The sequence below is a fragment of the Martes martes genome (assembly GCF_963455335.1).
Source record: "Martes martes genome assembly, chromosome: 4".
In the NCBI taxonomy this organism is placed as follows: Eukaryota; Metazoa; Chordata; class Mammalia; order Carnivora; family Mustelidae; genus Martes; species Martes martes.
Window position 1 is genome coordinate 77,914,541 of NC_137891.1, and position 20,483 is coordinate 77,935,023.

The window sequence follows — 20,483 nt, forward strand, 5'->3', positions numbered from 1 at the left end:
CTCTGTTCTATTCACCCACCTATCATATATATATATACATTTAATTTCTTTCCCCCCCCTTCTTCTCCCCCTGGTTTTGGATCTCTTCTGATTTGTTCAGCATGCATTTTTCTGAGGTTGTTGCCAACCTTTTAGTATTTTATTCTTTCATTCACATATTTTTATCTGGATAAAATGACAAGGTGGAAAAACTCACCACAAAAAAAAAAAAAGAAGAAGAAGAAGAAGAAGAAGAAGAAGAAGAAGAGGCAGTACCAATGCCTAGGGACCTAATCAATATGGACATTGGTAATATGTCAGAATTACAGTTCAGAATGGCAATTCTCAAGGTGCTAGCTGGGCTTGAAAAAGGCATGGAAGAGATTAGAGAAACCCTTTCTGGAGAAATAAAAGCACTTTCTGGAGAAATAAAAGAAAGTCTAACCAAGCTGAAATTTAAAAAAGCTATTAATCAGTTGCAATAAAAAATGGAGGCTCTCAATGCTAGGACAAATGAGGCAGAAGACAGAATTAGTGATATAAAAGACCAAATGACAGAGAATAAAAAAGCTGAGCAAAAGAGAGGCAAACAACTACTGGACCATGAGGGCAGAATTTGAGAAGTGATACATAAGATGAAACAATATTAGAATAATTGGGATTCCAGAAGAAGAAAAAAGAGGGAGAGGGGCAGAAGGTATATTGGAGCAAATTATAGTAGAGAATTTCCCTAATATGGTAAAGGGAACAAGCATCAAAATCCAGGAGGCACAGAGGATTCCCCTCAAAATCAAGAAAAAAAGGGGCACCTGGGTGGCTCAGTGGGTTAAACCTGTGCCTTCGGCTCAGGTCATGATCTCAGGGTCCTGGGATCGAGCCCCACATCGGGCTCTCTGCTCAGTGGGAGATCTGCTTCTCCTCTGTGTCTGTCTGCCTCTCTGCCTGTTTGTGATCTCTGTCAAATAAATAAATAAAATCTTTTAAAAAAATTTTTTAAAAAACAAGAAAAATAGGTCCACACTCTGTCATCTAATAGTAAAATTTACAAGTCTTAGTGACAAAGAGAAAATCCTGAAAGCAGCCAGGGACAAAAAGTCTGTAACATACAATGGTGAAAATATTAGATTGGCAGCAGACTTATCCACAGAGACCTGGCAGGCCAGAAAGAACTGGCATGATATATTCAGAGCACTAAATGAAAAAAACATGCAGCCAAGAATACTATATTCAGCCAGGCTCTCATTTAAAATAGAAGGAGAGATAAAAAGCTTCCAGGAAAAACAAAAATTGAAAGAATTTGCAAACTCCAAACCAGCTCTACAGGAAATATTGAAAGGGGTTCTCTAAGCAAAGAGAGGGCCTAAAAGTAGTAGAACAGAAAGGAACAGAGACAATATACAATAACAGTCACCTTAAAGGCAATACAATGGCACTAAATTCATATCTTTCAATAGTTACCCTGAATGTTAATGGGTAAATGCCCCAATCAAAAGACACAGGGTATCAGAATGGATAAAAAAACAAAACCCATCCATATGCTGCCTACAAGAAACTCATTTTAGACCCAAAGACACCACCAGATTTAAAGTGAGGGTGTGGAAAACAATGTACCATGCTAATGGCCATCAGAAGAAAGCTGGGGTGGCAATCCTTATATCAGATCAATTAGATTTTAAGCCAAAGACTATAATAAGAGATGAGGAAGGACACTATATCATACTCAAAGGGTCTGTCCAACAAGAAGATCTAACAATTTCAAATATCTATGCCCCTAACATGGGAGCAGCCAACTATATAAACCAATTAATAACAAGATCAAAGAAACACATTGACAATAATACAATAAGAGTAGGGGACTTTAACATCCCCCTCACTGAAATGGACAGATCATCCAAGCAAAAGATCAACAAGGAAATAAAGGCCTTAAGTGACACACTGGACCAATGGACATCACAGATATATTCAGAACATTCCATCCCAAAGCAACAGAATACACATTCTTCTCTAGTGCACATGGAACATTCTCCATATTAGAGCACATCTTGGGTCACGAATAAGATCACAACTGGGACCAAAAGATTTGGATCAATCCGTGCATATTTTCAGACCACAATGCTCTGAAACTAGAACTCAATCACAAGAGGAAAGTTGGAAAGAACTCAAATACATGGAGGCTAAAGAGCATCCTACTGAAGAATGAATGGGTCAACCAAGAAATTAAAGAAGAATTGAAAAAATTCATGGAAACAAATGAAAATGAAAATAAAACTGTTCAAAATCTTTGGGACACAGCAAAGGTGGTCCTGAGAGGAAAGTATATAGCAATACAAGCCTTTCTCAAGAAACAAGAAATGTCTCAATTACACAACCTAACTCTACACTGACAGGAGCTGGAGAAAGAACAACAAAGAAAGCCTAAACACAGCAGGAGAAGAGAAATAATAAAGATAAGAACAGAAATTAATGAAATAAAAACCAAAAGAACAGTAGAACAGATCAATGAAACTAGGAGCTGGTTCTTTGAAAGAATTAGTAAGATTGATAAACCCTTGGCCAGACTTATGAAAAAGAAAAGAGAAAGGATCCAAATAAATAAAATAATGAATGAAAGAGGAGAGAGCACAACCAACATCAAAGAAATATAAAGAATTATAAGAACATAGTATGAGCAACTACACTACAGCAATTTGACAATCTGGAAGAAATGGATGCATTCCTAGAGATATACAAACTACCAAAACTGAATCAGGAAGAAATACAAAACCTGAACAGACCCATAACCAGTAAGTAGATTGAAGCAGTCATCAAAAATCTCCCAACAAACAAGAGCCCAGGGCCAGACGGCTTCCCAGTTGAATTCTACCGAACATTTAAAGAAGAATTAATACCTATTCTCCTGATACTGTTCCCAAAAATAGAAATGGAAGAGAAAACTTCCAAAGTCATTTTATGAGGCCAGGATTACCTTGATCCCAAAACCAGGCAAAAAGCCAACCAAAGAGGAGAATTATAGACCAATATCCTTTATGAATACAGATGCAAAAATTCTCACCAAAATGCTAGCCAATAGGATCCAACAGTACATCAAAAAGATTTTTTGCACAACCAAGTGGGATTAATTCCTGGGCTGCAAGGTTGGCTCAACATCCACAAATCAATCAATGTAATACAATACATTAATAAAAGAAAGAGCAAGAATCATATGATACTCCTAATAGATGCAGAAAAAGCATTTGATGAAGTACAGCATCATTTCTTTATCAAAATTCTTCAACGTGTAGGGATAGGGGGTACATACCCAAATATCACCAATGCCATCTATGAAAAACCTACTGCGAATATCATTCTCAATGAGGAAAAATTGAGAGTTTTCCCCCTAAGATCAGGACCATGGCAGGGATGTCCACTATCACTGCTGCTATTCAACATAGTACTAGAAGTCCTACTCTCAGCAATCAGACAAAAAAAGAAATAAAAGACATCCAAATTGGCAAAGAATAAGTCAAACTAGCACTCTTTGCAGATGATATGAAACTTTATATGGAAAACCAAAACACTCTACTCCAAAACTGCTAGAACTCATACAGAAATTCAGTAAAGTCTCAGGATATAAAATCAATGCACAGAAATCAGTGACATTTCTATACACCAACAGCAAGACAGAAGAAAGAGAAATTAAGGAGTCAATCCCATTTACAATTGCACCTCAAACCATAAGATACTAGGGAGTAAACCTAACCAAACAGGCAAAGAATCTGTACTCAGAAAGCTATAAAGTATTCATGAAGGAAATTGAGGAAGACACAAAGAAATTGAAAAATGTTCCATGCTCATGGATTGGATGAACAAGTGTTGTGAAAAGGTCTATGCACATTTACTGCAATCCCTATGAAAATACCATTAACTTTTTTCAAAGAAATGGAGCAAATAATCCTAAAATTTATATGGAACCAGAAAAGACGCCGAATAGCCAGAGAAATGTTTAAAAGAAAGCCAAAGTTGGTGGTATCACAATCCCAGACTTCAAGCTCTATTAGAAAGCTGTAACCAGCAAGACAGTATGGTACTGGCACAAAGACAGACACATAGACCAATGGAACAGAATAGATAGCCAAGAAATAGACTCTCAATTCTATGGCCAACTAATCTTTGACAAAGCAGGAATGAATATCCAATGGGAAAAAGACAGTCTCTTCAACAAATGGTGTTGGGAAAATTGGACAGCTACATGCAGAAGAATGAAACTAGACCATTTTCTTACACCACACACAAAAATAGACTCAAAATGGATGAAAGACCTCAATGTGAGACAGGAATCCATCAAAATCCTTGAGGAGAACACAGGCAGAAACCTCTTCAACCTCAGCAAGAGCAACTTCTCCCTAGAAACATTGCCAAAGGCAAGGGAAGCAAGGGCAAAAATGAACTATTGGGACTTCGTCAAGATCAAAAGCTTTTGCACAGCAAAGGAAACAGTCAACAGAACCAAAAGACAATCAATAGAATGGAAAAGATATTCGCTAATGACATATCAGATAAAGGACTTGTATCCAAAATGTATAAATAACTTATCTAACTCAACACCCAAAGAACAAATAATCTAATCAAGAAATGGGCAGAGGACATGAGCAGACATTTCTGCAAAGAAGACATCCAGATGGCCAACAGACACATGAAAAAGTGCTCCACATCACTCGGCGTCAGGGAAATACAAATCAAAATCACAATGAGGTACCACCTCACATCAGTCAGAATGGCTAAAATTAACAAGTCAGGAAATGACAGATGTTGGAGAGGATGCAGAGAAAGGGGAACCCTCCTACACTGTTGGTGGGAATGCAAGCTGGTGCATCCACTCTGGAAAACGGTAGGGAGATTGCTCAAAAAGTTGAAAATAGAGCTACCCTAAGACCCAGGATATGTTCTACTGGATATTTACCCTAGAGATACATATGTAGTGATCTGAAGGGGCACGTGCACCCAAATGCTTATAGCAGCAATGTTCACAATAGCCAAACTATGGAAAGAACCTAGATGTCCATCAACAGATTAATAGATAAAGAAGAAATGTTATATATATGCAATGGAATACTATGCAACCTTCAAAACATAAGAAATCTTGCCATTTGCAACAATGTAGATGGAACTAGAGGATATTATGCTGAATGAAATAAGAGAAAGACAATTATCATATATCTCCCTGATATGAGAAATTTGAGAGGCAGAGTGGGGGGCTTGGGGGTAGGGAAGGAAAAAATGAAACAAGATGGGATTGGGAGGGAGACAAAGCATAAGAGACTCTTAATCTTACAAAACAGACTGAGGGTTGCTGGGGGTATTGGAGAGGGTGGTTGGGTTATATACACTGGGAAGGGTATGTGCTATGGTGAATGCTGTGAAGTGTGTAAGCCTGATGATTCACAGACCTGTACCCCTGGGGCTAATAATACATTATATGTTAATAAAAATAATTTTTAAAAAAAGAAAAAAAAAGAAATTAAACATAGAACTACCCTATGACTCTGCAATTTCACTACTGGGTATTTACCCTAAAGATACAGAAGGGCCATCTGTACCCCAATGTTCATAGCAGCAATGGCCATAGTCGCCAAACTGTGGAAAGAACCAGATGCCCTTCAACAGACAATGAATGGATAAAGAAGATATGGCCCATCTATACAATGGAGTATGATGCCTCCAACAGAAAGGATGAATACCCAACTTTTGTATCAACATGGATGGAACTAGAAGAGATTATGCTGAGTGAAATAAGTCAAGCAGAGAGAATCAATTATCATATTGTTTCACTTACTTGTGGAGCATAAGGAATAACAAGGAGGACACTGGTAGATGGAAAGGAGAATTGACTTGAGGGAAATTGGAGAGGGAGATGAACCATGAGAGACTGTGGACTCTGAGAAACAATCCGAGGGTTTTGGAGAGGAAGGAGGTGAGGGGGTGGGTGCACCTGGTGATGGGTATTAAGGAGGGCATGTATTGCATGAAGCATTGGGTGTGGTGCATAAACAATGAATTTTGGAACACTGAAAAGAAAAGAAAAGAAAATTAAAAAAAAAAAAAAAAGAAGGCCACATATGAGAAGCCCACAGCTAACATCATACTGAATGGTGTATATTTGAAAACTTTTCCTCTAAGATCAGACATAGAGCTGGAAGTCTTTGCCAGAAAATCAGGAAAGAAAAGAATTAAAAGGAATCAGAATTCAAAAGAAAGAAGTCAAATTGTCCTATCTGTTGTATATGCAAAGAGTTCACAAAAAAAGATAGATATAATTTGTTGATATAATCAACAAATGCAGTAAAGTGGCAGGATAGAAAGTTAACAGACAAAAATCCATAGGATTTCTATACACTAACACTGAATTATCTGAAAAAGAAATAAAGAAAATGATCCCATTTACAGTAGAATCAGAAGCAATATAATACTTAGGAATAAGTTTAACCAAAGAAGTGAAAGATCTCTACTCCGAAAACTACAAGACATTGATGAAAGAAATCAAAGGTACAAATAAATGGAAAGGTATCCCATATTCATGGATTGGAAAATTTAATCTTGTTTAAAATTCCAACGGTACCCAAATGCCATCTGTATATCCAATGCAATCCCTATCAAAATCCAATGCCATTTTTACTGTAGAAAAAACAATCTTATAACTTAAATGAAACCACAAAAGTCCCCAAATAGCCAAAGCAATCCTGAGAAAAAACAAAATGGGAGGCATGACCTTTCCTGATTTCAAGTTTTACTATAAAGATACATGTGCCCATATGTTTATTGCAACATTGTTTACAATAGCCAAGATATGAAAACAACCCAAGTGTCCATCCATAGATGAATGGATAAGGAAGAAGCGATAGATATATAGATGATAGATTATTTCAGAGCCAAAAGAAAGAATGGAATCTTGCCATATGCAAAAACATGAGGGTATAATGTTAAGTGAAATAAGTCAGTCACAGAAAGACAAATACCATATGATTTCACTCATATGTAGAAATTGGGAAACAAAGAAAGAAGAAACAAACAAACAAAAAAAAAACAGACTCTTAAATACAGAGAACTGTTAGTTGCCAGAGGGGACTGGGTAGGGGAATGGAGGAAATAGGTAAAGGGGATTAAAGAGTACACTTAGGATGATGAGAACTGAGTAATGTATAGAATAGTTGAATCATTATATTGTACACCTGAAACTAATATAACACTGTACGTTAATTATGTTTGAATTAAAAAAAAATGGGACACCTCCGCTGATCACCTCATCTTTCTTAGAGAAAAATAAATAAATAAATAAAAGATGCTTTGTGCACAAAAAGATGCTGGGCTGACTCCCCAGGTCATGGCGTAATGGGACATCTGGTCAAAGATGGCATTTGAGGCATTTGCTGGGAATGCAAACTACTCTTGCTTCCAGTAGGTATTTGTCAAAAGAGAAATCCTGTTCTGGATTGTGGGAAGCACACAGTTCATCCATTTTAACAGTTTCTCAAAGATGGCATTTTAACTTTTGTTCCCTTCCCCCATTTTTTAAACTGATGTGATATATCTTTGTGTAACCTTTTATGATATAAATAAATAAATGTACCTTGCCCTAAACTGATGGACAATGTCATCCATTGCAAAACTCTATTCTATATAAACAGAAGTCCCATTAATATTCTATTTTTCATAAATGGTGCATTCTAGAGCACAACTTCATATGTATAAAGCATGCAGATTACAATCAGTTGAAGGGAGAATGCAGCCAGTCCTGGTCCAGAAATTTTTATTCTTATATAACCTTTAACAACATCATGCACACCATGCACCTTCAAGATTCTGAGTTAGGATTGAAGTTCTATTAGTTAATCTTATCCCTTATCCTCCCTTTGTATGACATGATGAAATAGTAGGTATATCTTGTTTAAGCCATTAAATATTTCAAAGACCTCAGTGTGTTCCATGGTCTAATAATTCTGAATTACATGTGGCAACCAATTTCATCTCTGTTGGAATAGGATGAGACAATTCCTAGAAAAGGAAACAGATGGCTCTGATTGGTCTTGATTAGTCTTTGTGCCTGGCCAAATGGACCCAGCTCCTTGTATCTCACTTTTCCTCTATATAAAATGGGACTAAAATGTTGACCCAAAGTTATCCTAGTAAAGGACCACTGTGTGAAGCATTCTCTGATTCCTTCCTTAATCTGAATAAGCATAGATAAGTGCCATCCGTGGTGGTGGGATATTGTTTGTTGTTTTTTAGGCATGTTGCTGAGGAAAGGGAGGTTTCTCTCCTCTCTCTGTGGGAGGCCGCACAGTAGCTTGAGAGAGAACCAAACCAGGCCCTGATTCGCGCCTCCTTGAAACCTAAGGGTTAAAGCAATCCTGTGGGTAATAAGTTGAGGTGCTCTTGAGAATGGGCCTGTGCTATGGGTCTCACGCTCTCCTGCGCGACCACCCTCTGGGGCTTATCTGTAACAGGACATGCAGGCCTAAAGCCGTGAATCAGTGACTTGACTTGCTGTTCCTGCAGGGGCCATAAACCGCACCGGATGCCCTTTGGCCCTTCTCTGTCTACTTATCTATAGGGAACTCATCTTTAAGCAGCCCTCTTGGCGTCAGGATGTTTGCCCATGAGCCTTAAGAAACCTTCTAAGGGGAACCTGTGGAAACTATTCCAAGAATGCAATGGATCACTGCTTCCTTGTGATTGTCTCCGTACGATACTTATACCAGAGCACTCTTCTGAATAAAATGGCACTGCTTGGACATCATCCACTTTGCCCCTCCTGTCCCCATCTCTTTGCGTCTCGTCTTCATTTCACCATCCTCTTACCCTCTCGACCCTGGCCGTGTTGTCGTGCCGGCAGTGACATCTCTCTCTCTCTTTATATATTTGTTTGTTTGTTTATTTATTTATTTATTTGAGAGAGGAAGGGAGAGAGAACAAGCAGGGGAAGCAGCAAGCAGAGGGAGAGGGAGAGGGAGAGGGAGAAGCTTTCTTCCTACCTAGAAGCCCCATGAGGGGCTTGATCCCAGGACTCCGGGATCATGACCTGAGCCAAAGCCATACAGTCAACTAACTGAGGCACCCAGGAAAGCTTTCTCTAAATTTGAGGTATTTTCTGGTGAGCCCCTTCACCTTACACACATGAGAGCCATGTCTGTACTCACTGTTAACTAAAATAGAAAAATGTGTGCTAATAACATAAACAATTTCTCTCCCATCTCACTCTCTGTATAAGTTGTTCAAATATTAAATAAACAAGGTTTGTGATTATTTGACAAAAGCTTATCATGCTTTTTTTGCCCGGCATATGTCACAGAGCTTTTGTGCTAATCAGCAGTTAGACGTCATTTTCACAATCAACTAAAATAAAGGGGGGGGGGTTCATTCTTAATCTTGCCCTGTCAAATACTTCTATTTATTCACTACTTACCCATTAGATAACTTTCCCTCAAAGGCATTAAGGTGACTAAATTATGGATTCCATATTCTCAAGCAATAGAATATGCACTTATCACACAGAATACTTCAACTATTTTTTCAGAATGTTTCATTTTTTATTTTAAACTGAGCTTCTCTCAGTGTGGACTAACAGCATTTTTGTATTTTTCAAGCAAAAGCTTAAACACGCACATTACATAAGTTTACTAAGCTAACTAAAACCAAATAGACATTTTTAAACATCAGAAGTGGTATAATCAAACAACAGTTTACATAAAGACTACAAGAATTCAACACAGAGTTAAGACGTTTTCAATAGAATGGTGTAAGTAAAATCTATTTGTACATGGCTGTGTATTTATTCTACTTAGTACCGAAGACATAAAAAGGAAGTCTGAGACATAAAGTTTGGGTTTCTACATGCTAATATGAAGGCAACAAACTAGAAATAATGACACAATGGTTTATCCAATGACTTAGAAAGCCAAGGTGAAACTGAACTGAGTTCTATTTAATCCCCTGCATACCATACTAGAACCCCTACCCATAACTTGCTGTGGCCAACACAGTGATGTCAGTCCATCTTTTCCAATAGTCCTCTCCAAGATTCTGAGACAGCCACAGGTGAATCCGTGGTTGGAATGACACAGTAGACAGATGAATTACTCAGCTCTCTCCCACTCTGTGTCCAAAGAATGTCAAACTACAGCTCTTGGGTTGATAAAAACAGGTGAGGTTTCAAATCCACATGACTGCAACTGAATGTGTTTGTGGCCAAATATCCACTTCACTCTTTGTCCATCACCTTAGATGTAGAAGTTACTCTAAACTTAAAATTTAAATTTAAAAAAAAAGTACTGAGGATTCATAAAAAGAATTTTGTGAGTCATAAAGAAAATCAATAAAATATTTCCAAGAAATTTGAAAGATACTGCAATGAATTCCAAGAGGTCTGAAGCCCACCAGCAAAGGATTGCTCAAAGGTACATCATTCAAAATTCAATGGAGACATAAAAGAACAAACAAAACTGTATTTTGGACAATTTACTATTATTGATTACTGGAGTAGGTTTCTAAATTTATGTTTTTTTAAACTGATAGCTATGAATGACTGTTTCTAATAACTCTGAGGGCCAAGGAATAAATTATCATTCACTGGAATCAGAAAGGGAGCTTACTTTCTCCCACCCAAAAGAGATTTTTTTCCCCTTCCATATACTTTTACAAGGTATTTTGTACCTAAATAATTGAGAAATTGAGTCATGCCCATCAAACAAAGCAAGCTACACTTGCCAGGAACACTCTTTTTCACACCTAACACTGAACTATAAGAAACAAGTATTTCTATAAATTTTCATTCCTGTTTGGAATTAATCCCAGAGAAAAACTATCCCATTGAAACATTGTAATCAAGGGCTATAGTCTGGTTAAGGCTCTGCCCTCATGTCTGAGGTGTAAACTGCAAATGGTTGGGTAAATCTAAGCCTCTGTCCTCTCTTAATCCATTTTTGTCTTCCATAAGTGAAGATAAAAAATAAAGACATGGTGCTGGCTGGGCTCCCTCGTGATTACAGAACTAGATTATTTACCAGGTTCACCTGACTAGCACTAAGGAATAAAGCATAGGTAATCGATAGCTCCCTGTGGAAAGGAATCCAACAGAGAAAAATATGAAGATGTCAGTAATTTCAGCTTCCTGGCTCTCCCTCAAGCAAAAGGGATGAAGAATCTGAGGAGAAAGGGATCGAAGGAATGGATACACATTTCACTTTTTAATCTCATGTTGTCCTCGGAAACTTGTAAGATTAGGACATATGTATTTATAAATTTCTCAGTCCTGAAAAATAATGTTCGCATAAAGAATTGCAACGAACTGGTCCAAGTGGTATGAAAGGTCGCCTGGGGCAAAGGGACGTAGCAGTACTGGACTCAATCGTGGAAAGCAGCGAAGATAGGTAACCCAGAGGAGTAAATTGCCTTTTTAGTAGGTGCAGAGTTCCATTCTCAGGCGCTCGGCGCGGGACAGCAGGCCCCGCAAGGGGGCGCCACAACAGCGCGCCTGGGAGCCTCGCGGCTCCGGGCCTCTCAGAACAGGGCGAGCCGGCTTCCCCCAAAGTCTGAGAGTCATGGAGCGTTTTCGAGAAAGAGTAGGAGTAGGGAAAAGGAAACGCAGAGATAAAAAGAGCTAAAACGGGAAGGGGGAATTATCATAGTTCTCATCACCCTTGTAGGTAGTTACAGCCAAGCTCCAACCTCCTTTACCCAATCCCACGCCTCCTCTAGACACACACACACGCACATACACTCCCGCACGCTCTACGAGACCCCCCGCTCCTCAGAGCGGTGGGCGCCGAACGCAGGAGACTTGACCTTTTCCCCAGCGATTAGGGCAAGCGGCGACGTGCTAAAGGTTCTGGCCAGGCTGCTCACGGGTTTTGAGCAAAAGCGCAGGCAGTCGCTGCCGGAAACCTAAGTAGCAAGGGTGCAGGGCGAGAGCGGAGCCGACGCCTAGGGGCGCCCCCCGCATCTTCGGGACTCTTCTAGCCTCCATCCCCACCTCCGCCTCCGCCTCTGCCTCCGCCTCCCTGTATCCAGGGATAGCGCCGAGTGCTCCACCTAGAGCCTGAGTGGAGAACACCCTGGGCGGGTGGAGAAAGGGGGAAGGGGCAGAGGGCTCCCAGCACCACTGCCGCCCTCCTCCTCCCTTCCTGACCTCCCTGTCAAATTCGGGGGTCAACTCGGTGTCCTTTGGCATTAGGGAGAGCTCCGCTTGCGTTCTCATTCTCAACAGTCCTCATACTTAGCGTGGTCCTGCATTATCTGGAGGGTTTGGTATATTCAAACTGAGGGCGCAGCCCTAGTGTGTCGGATTCCCTATGTCTGAGCCAGAGCCCAAGAATCTGGATCTTTAGCAAGTTTTCGGGGTCGGGGGCAGGAGACTACAGCTCAGGGACGCCTCCTGAGCGCCGCGGGCGCCTGCTCCCTCTGCACCGGCCGGAGCTGGAGCAGCCAGGACTGAGGCGCAGGGCGCGCGAAAGGGTGTGGGGAGGAAGGTTAAGCGGCAGCCCGGCAGGCCAGCAGCTGGCGAAGGCTCCTGCGGAAGCTGTCGTCCAGGAAGGCATAGAGAAAGGGGTTGAGGCAGCTGTTGGCGTAACTCAAGCTGGTGATGAAGTAGGAGAGCGCGATGACAAGAGGCGTCTGAGGGAGGTCAGTGGTGAGAGCCACCACGGTGCTCAGATGGTAGGGCGTCCAGCAGAGAAGGCACACGGCCAGGATCGCCACCACCAAGAGAGTCACCCGCTTCTTAGCGCGATCCAGAGCCTTGGCTTGGCTGTCCAGCCGTATGGCGCGCAGTCGGCACAGCAGGATGCTGTAGAAAACGCAGATGGTGGACACGGGGATGGCGAAGCCGAGCACAAGCGTATAGAGGCGGCTCGCCCGCCACCAGAAGGCCTCTGGCTGCGGGAAGACCAGCACACACTGGCGCCGGCCCTGCTCGTCGTCGAGCCGGGCGAAGACCGCGAAGGGCAGCACGACCAGCGTCACGAGTCCCCACACGGCCAGGCTCACTGCGCGCGCGGCGCTATACGTGCGGCCAGCCACTCGGCGTGACTCGGCGGTGGCCAGCACTACCAGGTAGCGGTCGGCGCTCATGACCGTGAGGAAGTAGAGGCTGGAGAACGTGTTGTACTGGTCGATGGCCACGATGAGTTTGCACATGAGCTCCCCAAAGGGCCACTGCTGCAGCAGGAAGTCAGCGATGTTGATGGGCAGCACGAGCGTGAAGAGCTCGTCGGCGATGGCCAGGTTGAGGATAAAGAGGTTGGTGACGGTCTTCATGCGGGGCGCCCGCAGCAGCACGTACAGCACTGCCGAGTTGCCCGCCAGCCCCACCGCGCAGATCACCGCGTAGACGACGGGCACCGCCACCGCCAGCGGCGGAGGCAGTGGCGGCGGCGGCGGCGGACTCGATGCGTTGGGGCAGCCCAGCGCGGGGCCCAAGCACGACGTGTTGGCTGGCCCCAGCTCCGAAAATGACGCGTTGTGCATGTCGGCCAGGGCAGAGGGGCCGGCGACCCCGTTTCCTCCACCAATGCCCTGCGAGGCGCTGCAGTTCCCCCAGCCCGCGTCTGCGCGGACCTGCGCTCCAAGTCCTTCTGCCGCTTCCCCGGGGAGGCTCGTTCCTGGCAGTCCTTTTAGCCCACCGTCGCCGCGGACTCCCGGGCTGCAAAACGGAATTGAAAGCATGGGTTATGATGATCGACGTGCGACTATACCGAGAGGTGCGGTTCCGAGGGGAGGGGAGGGGTGGCGCGGCGCCCCAAATCTGCCCCCATGTGATGGTTCTCTGCTACCTGTTGAAACCTTAGTCTAACCAGTTGAATACATCGAACAAAGTCCTACAGAGTAAAGAGTCCTTACCCTTTATAGGAAAAATACAAACCCGTCTCCTCTTCTTTAAGACGCCCCTGGCCGACACGGGTCCCTTAGGTTCGGTGCTACCTCCTTAGTGGCAAGTTCAGTAGCAACCTCTGTCTCACTCAGGAACTCAGGGAAGGGGCTCCTTTTCTGGAGGGTCAGGAGAGGAGGCAGCCGGCTGCGGTGACCGCTGCAGCGGCAGCCAGACGAAAGTCCCCTTCGCTGCTTCTGCCCCAGGCGCCAGCTCGCGTCTCCACGGGTTCAGCCTGCGCGCCTGGAAGCTTAGGGATGGCGCAGCCGCAGCGGCTCTCCACTGACCCGACCGCCTCCCGCACCACCCCCACCCCACCCCACCCCAGCGGTGGGACAGAGAACCGCATTACTCATAAACCTTTTTTTCCTTCCCCGTGAACGTCACTCCACTTGAATTAATAAAAAAAAAAAAAAAAACCTCTCCTGTTAAGAATTAAATTTAAGAGAAACAAAGCGAGGATATTGGTGGTGGTCTCTTTTAATAGTGCAATGCAGTTGAGGCTCCCATTCTATTTTTTAAAACACCATACCCCAAATGAGCGAATGTAATTTTAAATTTTAAGTTACTTTTATACTACATAGCTAAACAGAAGGGAGAAATGAATGTATTTTAAAATGCAAATCACCCGTTTTCTAATACTCTGGTCTTCACAGGATTATTAAATCGTTATTAACAAATAATGGTGGACAATTTGAGACACTTTAGTCTTTCTAAATAAACATATAAATAATAACCATTAGCAAAGATAAACTGCTTCTGAAAGCCTTTTAGTGTACTATGACTTAGTGCATATTTCGTAAAACGTTCAGGTTGTTCAACACACTACACATTCTCATACACGCATTTCTGATTTTCCTGGTAAGAGAATTACCTGGCAGTGGTAGCAGTGTGGCCAAGCGAGGCAAAGCAGGGGCAGATATGGGGCAGATTTGGACTGCAATGTTCCTACCTCACAGAGCCAGAGTTCTTTGTTTACAAAAAGGGGAACTCAGCCTAGGCACCTCACCTTTGCAGACAGAGTGAAATTAACTCAATACGGGTTCTCTTCAGTTCCTATTTTTCTTCCTCTACCTTCCCTTTGGGAGAGCAGCAAATTAAAACACAGGATTCTATCCTACTTCCCTCAAAAAATTTTCTTTCCCACAAAAGCAGACGAAGTCCAAATAAAGTGCATTTTGGTCTTTTATGAAGCATTTTTAGGGGAGAGGTCCTAAGATACTGAGGAGAGTGAAAGTGCTAGTGGAAGAAGCCTCCGGGGGCAGAAATACAAACGCTTTCCTTTACCCATTCATTGTGTTTTTCCTGGGATCTTCATAATTCAGCTCCCCTGCAGTTTCACGCTTCGTATGAAGAAAGTAACAGGAAAGTCAGGCTATGTCCATGAGGTAAAATATATGAGAAAGCATCATATAACATTAAGCAAAACAAAAAGGAAAGCGTATACATGATATATATATAAAATGTGTATATAATACACACAGATATGTATATCTGTCGGTATGTGTGTATGCATACATATATATGCATATAGTTATATAGTTGCTTAGTTTTCAAATATTTGGAGATTTTCCAGTTTTTTAAATCATTGATTTCTAGCACTAAGCTAGAATTACACTGTGAACAGAGTACATACTCAATATGATTTCAGTTCATGGGTAGCTGTTGAAACACTGCCCTGCAGTATAGCTATTTTTTCTAATTAGTTCATGTAAACTTGAAAATAATGTGTGTTCTGCATTTGTTGGGTGCCAAACTCTAGGTTATTCAAACTAGTCAAATTTACTATTATGTTCCTTACATCTTCTCTTTTACTGGCATTTTATCTGATTGCTTTATGAGTTACTGAGAGATACTGTTAAAAAATATCGGTCAATGATTACAGATTTCTCTATGGCTTAACTTTGTTAATTTTTTACTGCATAATTTGATGCTGTTTTATTAGGTGCACACAAATTTAAGATTGTTCTATTTTTCTGTGGAATGAACTCTTTTCTCCTTATAAAATATCCTTCTTTAACTGGGTTACTACTTGCTGTACGTAGTTTCTTTTGTTTGGTACTATTAAAGTTATTTCTCTTAGTAGTATCATGGAATAGCTTCTCTTAAATCTTTTTTACTTTAAACATCTTTGTCTTTATGTCTAAAATATGTCCCTTGTAAACATAATAAAAGTTTTTTGATCCAGTCTGACAATATTTGTTTATGAATTGGAATATTTAGTTCATAATGTATTTAATGTAGTCACTGGCAACATTTGGTATACCTACAATGTTATTTTTTGTTCTGTTTCTCCTCCATTGTTTTCATCCTTTTTTCACCCTTTGATGTTCTTCTGGATTAAAATTTATTATTTTATTATTCAGTTTCCCATACTTCATTAACTTATTAGTTCTACATGCATTATTCAAATGGTTGAAATAAAAATTGGATATGAAATTCTAGATTTTCAGTTTTTTTATTTTAACAGTTTAAATGACAGTACATTTTCATTTTGCATCTATTATTTCTATTGGAAAATTGGTTTCCAGTCTTACTGTAGCTCTTTTGAAGGTATTTTTCCTTTTTTCTGTAACTGTTCTTAAATTATGTCTTTGATTTCATCTTTTGGCAGGCAAATAAGATGAGCTAGGAGTGATTTTCTTTCCATTTATGTAGGTTTGGATTTTTAGAGTTTCTAAATCTATAACTTGATCTTTTTTTTGTATTCAGTTCTGTAAAATCCTTAGCATTTTCTCTTCAGTTTACTGCTTTGTCCCCTCCTCTCTCTTCCCTTCTACTAGGACTCCAGTTACATGTGTGTTAGACCTTCATGCTCTTTTTTGCATTTCCTACCCTTCTCCCATGCTCTACTTCAACCTGGTCCCTTAAACCCTGGCTTTCTTCTTATTCTTCCTTTTTTTTTTTTTTTTAAGATTTTATTTATTTATTTGACAGAGAGAGAGAGATCACAAGTAGGCAGAGAGGCAGGCAAAGAGGCAGGGGGAAGCAGGCCCCCTGCTGAGCTGAGCGCCTGATGCCGGGCTCAATCCCAGGATCCTGAGATCATGACCCGAGCAAAAGGCAGAGGCTTTATTCACTGAGCCAACCAGGTGCTCCAAATCCTGGGGTTCTTGATTGGTTCCCATTGTCTTCAAACAACTGTCAAGTTTTTTTCTCAATTTTTATGGTGGCTTATAAAAGGAGGGTTTGTATGATACAGATAATTCATCATAGCAGAAGTTAATATCTGAAGTTTTCTATACAACACAATGCCAAATTAAAAAGTATATGTGTGTGTGTATTTTCATACACGTAATTACGTAAGTATGTGTAATTATGAAAGCATGTACACCAAAATGTTAAAAATATTTTGGTAGGATATAAATATGGCAGTAATTTTTATTTTCTTTGTACTTTTCTGAATTTTCCAAACATTTTTATATACTTTTATACTAGTAAGAAATATTTACTTTTATATTGGTAAGAAAATAATATTTGTAAAAATCACTGGAGTAGTACTTTGCAGTCATAAATACTGACTATTGAGAAGAAATTAAGAATATATAAGGAAAGCATTTCTTCCAGCACTTGTGAAATTATTACATACACACACAGTGAATAAACAGATTTATAAATGTATATTTATAAATGTATTCTAAAATACATTTTTAGAAACATACCTTATATACCCTAAAATTCACCCACAACATTGTCCCTAACAATAACAATTTTCCAATAACAATTTGTACTGCTCGAAGCAATTTTGCTTTTTAATAAGAAAATGTTAAATTTCAACTTCTTGTTTTAAAATGTATGCAATTAAATATTTGAATCTTGAGTCCTAGAAAATGTTAAATTTAACTTCTTGTTTTAAAACGTATGCAATTAAATATTTGAATCTTGAGTCCTAAGAATATTAATATCTAATATAATCAGTATGTCTTAGTTTAGTGTTACTAAAACTTTCAAAATTGTTTTTCCTCAGCTCAGAAAAAAAGTGTATTCAAGACAAAAATGAAAAGGTGGAAACATCAAACTCATAGGACTTGTTATGGTGAAAGACTGAATATATTCTCCCTAAAATCAGCAAAATGATGTATTTTGGCAGAGAGTAGTATACAAAGATTTCTGTTAAATACATCATTTTAATACAAACATCAGGAGGGTGGGTTTTTTATTTTATTTTTTTCATTATGTTGAGTTAGCCAACATATAGTACATCATAAGTTTTTGTTGTAGTGTTCAATGATTTATTAGTTGTGCATAATACCCATCGCTCATTTCAGCATGTGCCCTCTTTTAGCCATTTACAGTAATATCAGGCAGTACTTAGAGATTCATCTTACAAAAGATGTGAAAGACTTATACACTGAAAATTACAACACATTGCTTAAAGAAATTAAAAAATACCTTAAAAAATGGAGAGATATTCCATGTTCATAGGTCAAAAGACCAGTATTGTCAAGATGTCAGTCCTCCCTAAATTGGTCTATTTAGTGCTATTTAGTGCTATTGAGTGCTATTCAACAATAAAAAGGAATAAGGTAAAGATGCACACACAGCAACATGGATAAATTTAAAAATGAGTATGCTAAGTGACAGATTCCAGACAAAACAAAAATAAAAACAGAACTCCATATGAATGTATTTATTAATCTAGAAAATTGGGGCACGTGGGTGGCTCAGTGGGTTAAAGCCTCCGCCTTCGGCTCGGATCATGATCCCAGGGTCCTGGGATTGAGCCCCGCATCGGGCTTTCTGCTCAGCAGGGAGTCTGCTTCCCCTTCTCTCTATGCCTGCCTCTCTGCCTACTTGTGATCTCTGTCTGTCAAATAAATAAATAAAATCTTAAAAAAAAAAAAGACTGTAGAAAATTCAAGCACTCTACTGTGACAGAAATCAGATAAGTTTTTGCTTGAGGAAAGGGATGGGAAGTACAGGGCAGGGAGGGACAGGAGAACGGGATTACAAAGGAATGCAGGGAAATTTATTGTGAGAATTATGATATCTTGATAAAAATAATTAGAAAATAACATATGGGGGGGCACCTTGGTGGCTCAGCCAGTTAAGCATCTGCCTTTGTCTCAGGTCATGATCTCAGGATCCTGTAATCGAGCCCTGTGTTGGGCTCCCTGCATAATGAGGAGTCTGTTTCTCCCTCTCCCCCTGCCCCTTCTCTGTCTGTCTGTCTGTCTGTCCCTCTCTTTCTCTTGTGTGTGCACTCTCTCTTATTTAAATAAAATATTTTTTTAAAAAAGAAAATAACATGGGAAGACAGGAGATGGGACTTGGCCATCTAGAGCAAGAAGTTGAAACTCAGACCCCTACAGAGGGCTCTCGAAAACTCCACCTAACTATTCAAAAGACAGAAAGGAAAACTGTTTCTAGCTTAGTTGAAGGAAACAAAAACCTACCCCTAACTGTATACTCCAACCCTTATTTCAAATGGATCTGGAGTCCAGATTTGCCCCAACCATTTCCAAGAATCTGTATGCCTTGAAATAAGTATAAATTCTGCTCTCCATCCAAAACAGTAGCCATAATTCTGAAGTTGATGTATGTTTTTTTATCCATGTTTTTCTTTTTTGTACCAAAATACATGTCATACTGTTTTGCGTATCATAAACATTTATGTAAATTCTGTCATCTAGGTATATTTCTGCACTGTGCTTTTATCCAGATTTCCCTTTTTGACATGTTAGTATTTAGCTATAGTTTTAATCCTTTATAGTATTTTCTTACATGCAAATGCAATAGCTTGTCTTAAAAATGCATTTTATCTCTATCCCTGACCCTCCTTTATTTCTTTCATCTTTTCCATTCCTAATTTCATTACTTTCACTTCTAGTATTTTTTAAAGATTTTATTTATTTGACACAGAGAGAGATCACAAGTAGGCAGAGAGGCAGGCAGAGAGAGAGCGGGGAGCAGGCTCCCTGCTGAGCAGAGAGCCTGATGCGTGGCTCTATCCGAGGACCCTGAGATCATGACCTGAGCAGAAAGCAGAAGCTTAACACACTGAGCCACCCAGGCACCCTCACTTCTAATATTTTTATGGATACTTTATTTTTTCTTAAGAATTATGCTGGACTATTTTCCAAGGTTCTGCTTTTTGTTTTATTCATCCTATTCTTTATTGGGATATAAATGACATATAACATTGTATTAATTTGAGGTGTACAACATAATGATTTAATACATGTATATAATACAAAATGATTATCACAATAGGCTTAGTTAATATTCATCTCACCTCATATAGTTACAATTTTTTTTCTTGTATCAGGAAGTTTTAAGATTTACTCTCTGGACAGCTTTCAAATATGAAACATTATTAATAACTATAGTAACCATCCTGTATGTTACTTTATATCCTAGGACTTATTTATCTTATAACTGAAATTTTGTACCTTTTTACTACTTTCACCTATTTTGCTCATGCATCACCCCCCATCTCTGGCAACCACCAATCTGTTCTCTGTATGTATGGGTTCAGTTGTCTTTCTAACCTTTATATGTAAACTTTATATTTCTTAAAACATATGAGATCATACAGTATTTGTCTTTTTCTTTCTAATCTGTTTCACTGGGCATAATGCTCCTAAGGTCCTTCCTTGTTGTTGCA

The 20,483-nt window shown here is 40.0% G+C and overlaps 1 protein-coding gene across 1 annotated transcript; it reads right to left on the minus strand.

Annotated features, from left to right (window-relative positions):
* Nucleotides 1-12,480: 12,480 nt before the first annotated feature.
* On the minus strand, nt 12,481-13,482 carry NPBWR1 (neuropeptides B and W receptor 1; the record flags this gene model as incomplete). The annotated part of the gene is made up of 1 exon (XM_080801818.1): nt 12,481-13,482. The coding sequence occupies exon 1, from the start codon at nt 13,474-13,476 to the stop codon at nt 12,481-12,483; it is 996 nt and encodes a 331-aa protein (XP_080657944.1). The 5' UTR covers nt 13,477-13,482.
* Between the last annotated feature and the right edge of the window lie 7,001 nt (nt 13,483-20,483).